Genomic DNA, 7,185 nt, shown 5'->3' on the forward strand with positions numbered 1-7,185 from the left:
GTCCGGCGAGCTGCTCACCCGGCAGGACCCAGACGTTAGGTTGTACTGGAAGGAGGCGCAGGAGGCGTCTTTAAGACACAGCTCGTGGCACAGAAGACGGTGGGGGATGTCTTTAAGGGTCCGGTCCAGAGCAACGGCATGGGAGAACTCCTCATACCGTGGGTTAAAACTCGCAACCGCGTTTGAAACAAGCAGCAATGCCACAAACACACCACACACAACCCTCACACCCTCCATCATTGAGGTTAAAACAAAACTCAGGACTTAAATAGTCGCTATGCACGTGGAAACCACCCTTGGTAATATCTTCTCATTGTTTCAGGGCATCATTTCTGACAATTCCTTGAACCTGATGTCGCTTCTTGGTTTACACTGGACAAAGGTCGACGACAGACCGAGTTTGGGTGAAAGAAAAGATGACATAGATCTGATCAAGTTCAATCGCGGCGTGTTTTGTAACTCATTGTTTCCTGCATGTTCAGGGCGAAGTTCTCGTTAACAGTCACGAACTCTGCGGTTATACATGTTTGTAGTTCAAGAAGGACCTGTCTGATCTAGTCAAACATCCCGTCGGTCAAGTTCATAATAAAGCCATCTCACGTCGTCTCGTCTTTATAACAATGAAAATGAAATTTATTGCACATTCATGCACCAATGGGGCTTAATGCAGTACGTTAGAAGACTATCCTACGTTTTATCTATATCTAAGATTTACGATTTTCTTCTCTCTCGTCTTGAGACATTTTTAGACGAATTTACTGAGTTTTTCTAAAAAAAATCATAGTTAACGGAAGACATTATATGTAAGACTCAAAATGTACAGGCAAATGAAAACTGGAGCTCTTCATGTCGTGGTCACAATTAATGTTTTTAAAGCTCATAAAAATTTTTATTCATTATGACGGATCAAGTGCTTGATCTGGCATGGCCAGTATGAATCATACCTGGAAGTGAAATTGCAGTAGGCACAAAGAGATGAGACGACTCAAAGTTATCTAATATACACAGTTTATTGTGGTGTTTAGATACACTGATATCGCTTAATTAAGCCTTTCCCTCGATTTGCCCCAGGAATTTTACATCGATTGTCTTCGGAAATAAGTCTTTACACACAATTACAGGTGTTGCAGTAGAATCATGTATGTTTACAGTATACTAGTATTACGCAGTGAAAACGCACACATTTTCATAGTCTTTGATTCTCTTTGTCTGCCATGTATTTTCCTATGTACACCATGCTGCGGTTGCCACGTGTCATTGTGGAGTTAAATTCTATACTGCCTCCTTTAAAAGAAAGCTCTGGGACTGTCTGGACGACCCTAAATCTATTCACACTGACCCTGACCTCTCCACATGGTATCCTTCGTAGATTAAGTCCCTTTGAAGAAATAAATAAATTTATTTACATAGCACAATGCAAGTTTTGTAGAATAGTTAAGCCATCTTATATGCTGGCGTAATGTTTTGCCCTGTCTTATCAGCAAGCAAGCCTTCTGTAAAAGCCACTGGCTAGTTGGACTGCCCTGAACAGCCAAACTGATAAACATTAGTTCGGTTCGTCCTTTTCTTCATCCTGGCAGGCCCTGATCTGCTCGCTCGGCCCGGGGCTGTCGGTGCAGTTGTTGGTGTAGAGCGGGGACGGGGTGTAGCAGGTCCGGGTACGGCTCTGCCGGCCGTTCTCACACGCCTTCCACGGCGACCACTCGTCCCACCAGCCGTTGGCTGCAGGGGGGGGGGGAGAGTTGTCATGTTGGGAAGGGTTGTATATCATCTATTTATGACGCTAATGTTCTTGAGCACGTCGGCAGAAGGTACTGCACCTGCGCGAAACCCGTAATGTATTGTACATAGCATTTCGGCAGAATGTCTCATATAAGGTTGTATTCACTCATATAAGGTTAGCATTTCGACAGTAGCTTCCAAATGTTATGTAGGAAAGAATATCCTCTGCAACAGGCAATATTCTGATGCAACGTTGACCAAAAATCCAACGAAAAACGCAAAAATACGGGGTTCTGCACAGGCGCAGTGCGTTCTGCCGACGTGCTATGTTCTTGTATACGTAGTCAGCTGCAGAAGAGAGAGTCGTCTAATCTCCAAGCAGATCATACGGTGTCAAGGCAGTATCCATAGGCCGGTGGCAAGGCAGTAGTCTTTAGCCCCCAATGGATACTCTTTGGCTCATGGATACTGCCTGATACCTTTTTTGTGGCCACCGAAAGATCTTGGAGCTTAAAGTCTTCATGTTGGAAATGGTTCTGACTCTGTATTTCTGATGCCGCATCTGTTTTGAAAAATGTTTGATCTTTAATATTCCTTAATCACTTACCCTATTCCTAATACTATGTCCAACATTAATAACCTAACCATATCTTGAATCCTATAACTAATCCTATCCTACAAATCCAACATCATCAAATTTCTCATTTACAGAAGGGGGTGGGAATATAAAATCGCATGTTTGGCAGTAATGTACTGACAATACTGGTGCACTTACGGACACAGCGCACGAAGGCCAGGTTGCTTGCGTCACACAGCTCGTCAGCCAATGAGGGGTCCTCCTCGTGTTCGCACATGCCCAGTAGCGGCTCCTCTCCGGTGCACTTGTACTTGCCCTTCATGACCTTTGACCCCGGCGGAGGGTGGTAGTGGTCACCTGACATCCGCAGGTCTGGTTAGAAAATATGAATGGGTCATCAAAAAAAGCCATCGCCATATCTTCGGGTAGAAGGCACATCTTACATATTCCCAGGATATTGGCCTGATGATCTATCAACTTTCGAATCACCGGAAGACACGAGAGCTCCCAAGTATGAATCTAAGGCCACACCAATTTAATTTTATGGATGACATCCGCGCTCGCATTGATTTTCGCCTGTTCTCACAAAATATCCCCTCCTCCGAGGCTCTGGCCTGGGTGCCATATCCTACATAGTCCATGGTAGCTGGCGACAATAGGGAGCCGGTGGTAACTACGGAGGATGGCACCCGGGCTGCCAAAGCTCACAACGGAACTCCAGTATTCAGTATAGTACAGTGCCGACTCATGGATGCCGCAGAAAGCCAGCTCATCGTAAAAGTCACCATGTACTATTTTTTTTGTTCGCCCGCGCGCTCTAGTTTGGGGGTCTCCACAGGATGTCATCCATAAAATTGAGTCAGTGTGGCCTAAATGTAATCTCGGAACCCACCGTGCATCATGACTTCGTAAATCTCCTTCCCCGTCAGTTTCCTGTCCCAGAAGCGAACCTCGTCCAGAAGAAAGTCTCCCGTGATGCCGGCTACGTCACTCAGGGTGTTGGGCGCTCCGATCGCCAGGCTGGTGTACTCGTCCTGTCAGGGGCAGGATAAATAAATTAAACACCTTTGTCGTACATTTATACTCTTACAGTGTCGTCGGTGACGCAACGGTAGAGCGTTGGAGTCGGAATCAATAGGTCCCGGGTTCGATACTCACCGTGTCCCGATGTTGTGCCCCTGGGAAAGGCACTTTACACGACTTCCCCACCTATATACGGTGGAGTGACGCCCACCGAGCCTCTTACGCTTATCTGTCAAAATATGTGCCAAAAAACACTCCGGGTTTGGTGCGGCTGCTGATTTGCAACCAAAAGCCGTAATTTTTAATTTATACTCCTACAACCTAAGTTCAGGTCAAGGTAATACAGCAGTTCTAAGCACAATAACGGCGATGCAAGAGCGTGGTGTCGCTGTAATTGTACTTAGAACTGTGGCATAACAACACATTCAGGAAATCATTGAAACATAAAATAGTGGAAAATAGTGCGACAGCTGTAGGAACTGATTTAAACATTTACAAAAGACCATGTACAATAGGATATACACATACAACTTTACAAGTGTAAAACCACTATTTTCTTTCTGACCTTCTGCATTGGTCTCATCCGCTTTGGAGTGGACGTGAACTTGATCATGGTACCTTTCTTTATACCCTTGCAAGTTAAGTACAGGCATGGTGATTTAGCGGTTCTAAGTATAATTACAGTGATTCCAGAATATGATATCGCTGTAATTGTGGCAGAACAAATTTAGGAAATGATTGAAACAAGTCGTGGTCTGGCAAGTCGTGCGACAGTTCTGGGAACTGATTTACTTCCCAAAAGACCATGCAGAATATCATATATATATACAGAGAGAGTATGTAGAGAGAGAGGGGGGGAGAGAGGGAGAGAGAGAGGTGTAAAAACGCTATTTTCTTTCTGACCTTCTGCATTGGTCTCATCCGTTTGGGAGTGGACGTGAACTTGATCATGGTGCTGTTCATGTGGATGCTGATGTCACAGGAAGGCTTCCAGGACAGGACCAGGTACATCCACACGTTAATGGGCAGTTCGAAGTGAGTCTGGGTCGGGAGAAAAGATTTGTACACTGTATTATTATTATTATCATCATCATCATTATTATTATTATTATTATTGGCTTCCAGGACAGGACCGGGTACATCCACACGTTAATGGGCAGCTCGAAGTGAGTCTGGGTCGGAAATTTGTACATTATATCATTATTATTATCATCCTCATCCTCATCCTCACCATCATCATCATTGTTATTATTATCATCATCATCATCATTATTATTATGATTGGCTTCCAGGACAGGACCAGGTACATCCACACGTTAATGGGCAGTTCGAAGTGAGTCTGGGTCGGGAGAAAAGATTTGTACACTGTATTATCATTACATGTATTATTATTAATATCATTATTATTATTATTATTGGCTTCCAGGACAGCACCAGGTACATCCACACGTTAATGGACAGCTCGAAGTGAGTCTGGGTCGGGAGAACAGATTTGTACACTGTATTATTATTACATGTATTATTATTAATATCATTATTATTATTATTGTCTTCCAGGATAGGACCAGGTACAAACACACGTTTATCGGCAGCTCGAAGTGAGTCTGGGTCGGACAGCAAGGAAAGATGCAGCAAAACACGTCGATGAAGGTTAGACATGCAGGATACTAAGATACAGATGTATCAGTTACCCGATCAGCTAGACAGATTTTGAAAACGGTCAGGTAGTATTCAGTCACCGACGAAAGGTAGTGGATGTTAGCGGAAACGTCCTACTGTTTCTGAGATCTATTCAGTCCTCATGATACTTACTAAGGACCATAAGTCCTGCATCCGTGCAATAATGTTTTGACATGTTGAAAATAAGAATCCATAATCATAGAAAAATGCTGAAAACAGAATGCTAATTGTCCCCGTTGTTATCTTCTTATTATCGATGGAACAAGCAAATAGATGTAAGCAAAATATGATAAAACTATCCTTTAAAATACTTGGTTCGCCAAGTGTTGCAATCTCCAATTCATCTACAGATCAAATGAACCATTAACGAACTGAAAAGCTGTTCCTATTACCGTGCACCATTCCTCCACATATGTGATCCAGAAGCCCGGTCCGTCCGGAACGTCGTAGTAGAAGTTGAGTCCGAAGGACTTGGGGAAGTGCCCTCCGCTGGACAGGAAGTACCGGTCAGACGACGGTTCCGACATCAGCTTAATCCACATCCCGATACTGAAACCCTGAATAATATAGATACCATCAAAGATCTGTTCAGAACTACAGGAAGGATGAGGAAAATAAAAAAATACTCAACAAGACCGGCAATGAAAACATACATTGCCATGGCGACGGTGGTTGCTGCTAGCGTTATTGTTTGCATGTCACTGCCATCATTTCATGATTTTGAGGAAGACTTGTTAAGTCTAGACAGATACAGTGCACTCCTCCCCTGAGTGTATAGTGAATGAGCCCTGGGGTCACAGAAAGTAGGGCCATCCGGGGCAGAGAGGTCTTCCCAAGGGTTTCCAGGAATGTGGGCATAGATGTGGGTCAGAGACATGCCTGTGGACATTCCACATGCCTGTGGACAAAATGCCTGTACCATTCCTAGAATTCTTGCAAACTGCACACAATACAGTACCATTAGGCTCCTCCCTGAGACGTCGCCAAAAAGTTCGACAGATAATAATACCCGGAATAGAAAATAGGGTAGTGTGGGGCAATTCATGCGGTATGCAAATTTATGATAATAATCTAAGATGCTAGTAAATAACTGCCAAAGAATCTTAGATATGTGTAAGTTATAAAGTGACTTGCCAGTTCACAGTTCATAGTGCTGCCCAGACTAGCTGTATGCAATATATGCAAATTTATGATAATAATCTTATATATGTGTTCTCGTATTAATTGCCTTGCCAATCTGACGAAACTCTTCGCGGATCTAACCTGTTCACAGTTCACAGTGCTGCCCAGACAGGTCCCGTCTAACGGCAGAGTCTTGAGGTACTGGACGTTCCCGTTGAGAGTCAGCGCCTTGCCCACGATTCCGTCCGTGAGCCCGGCGCCGTTGTGTCCGAACGCCGGCGGGTTACCGACAAACTCCTGGTTCTTGTCTCGCTTCTCGTCCATGGGGAGGTACATGATGTTGCCGTGTAGGGCTGGGAATAATACAGAGTTTGTTACAAATGATAAATAAATAAGGCAATAAAGTAGTATGATTATTAAAATTTCCAAACGCAGATGAAAACGGAGAAAATGCAGCCGGTAAATAATGCAGAAGTAAATGATGTTACCGCGTAGGACTGAGAATTATCCGGATTTTGTTATTAGGCACTGGGATTAAAACAAGTACACGGTGGTCATGATGGCATCCATTGTACGATTTCTTTGTGGTAGGAACGTCCGTTACAAGACTGATGATGTCTGTAGGTTATATCCACGACCGACAGTGTCCAAAGCTTAAGAGTGTCCTGATTTTGCTCCCGACGTCGTAAACCTCACCGCTACCCACTTGCAGGGTGGCGGACAGGGAGTAGCGCCCCTGCCCATTGAGGAGCTGGGTCCCTCCTTTTACTCACCCCCATACAAACGTTACAATAAAGCGACCACCCCCCCCCCCGTGTCATGAGTCTTCGACCTAACGAAGTTTCGACACGTAAACTGAAGAAGAAGAAGAAGAACCTATCGTGTCGTATGGCAGACGGGGGCGGGCCCTTACAGTATGTGTAGACGTCGTTGAGCTGTTCGGACTGCGGGTTGCCGCACGTTCTGCCCGGGTCGTCAGCACAAGGCGCGCTGCAGCGAGTGGAGTTCACCTGCTCCGTCCTGGCGTAGCCGCGCCCGCACTGACATACGGAACCGCTCTG

General features: G+C 44.8%; 2 protein-coding genes across 2 annotated transcripts in view; both read right to left on the reverse strand.

Annotated features, from left to right (window-relative positions):
• The window catches only part of LOC109462744, a 9,264-nt gene extending 9,027 nt beyond the window's left edge, over positions 1 to 237 (reverse strand). Inside the window, exon 1 of the mRNA XM_019759317.1 lies at positions 1 to 237. This exon is cut by the window's left edge and continues 87 nt beyond it. Coding sequence (XP_019614876.1) covers positions 1 to 237 — 237 coding nt within the window.
• Positions 238 to 1,546: 1,309 nt separating this feature from the next.
• Positions 1,547 to 7,185, reverse strand: part of LOC109462631 — a 10,799-nt gene continuing 5,160 nt past the window's right edge. The window contains exons 7-13 of the mRNA XM_019759194.1: positions 7,038 to 7,182; positions 6,266 to 6,477; positions 5,395 to 5,559; positions 4,226 to 4,363; positions 3,192 to 3,333; positions 2,498 to 2,671; positions 1,547 to 1,722 (exon numbers count right to left, since the gene is read on the reverse strand). Coding sequence (XP_019614753.1) covers positions 1,547 to 1,722; positions 2,498 to 2,671; positions 3,192 to 3,333; positions 4,226 to 4,363; positions 5,395 to 5,559; positions 6,266 to 6,477; positions 7,038 to 7,182 — 1,152 coding nt within the window. The remainder of the gene's footprint in view (positions 1,723 to 2,497; positions 2,672 to 3,191; positions 3,334 to 4,225; positions 4,364 to 5,394; positions 5,560 to 6,265; positions 6,478 to 7,037; positions 7,183 to 7,185) is intronic.

This window comes from Branchiostoma belcheri, unplaced genomic scaffold (assembly GCF_001625305.1).
Source record: "Branchiostoma belcheri isolate BF01 breed outbred unplaced genomic scaffold, Haploidv18h27 scaffold12, whole genome shotgun sequence".
NCBI lineage: Eukaryota > Metazoa > Chordata > Leptocardii > Amphioxiformes > Branchiostomatidae > Branchiostoma > Branchiostoma belcheri.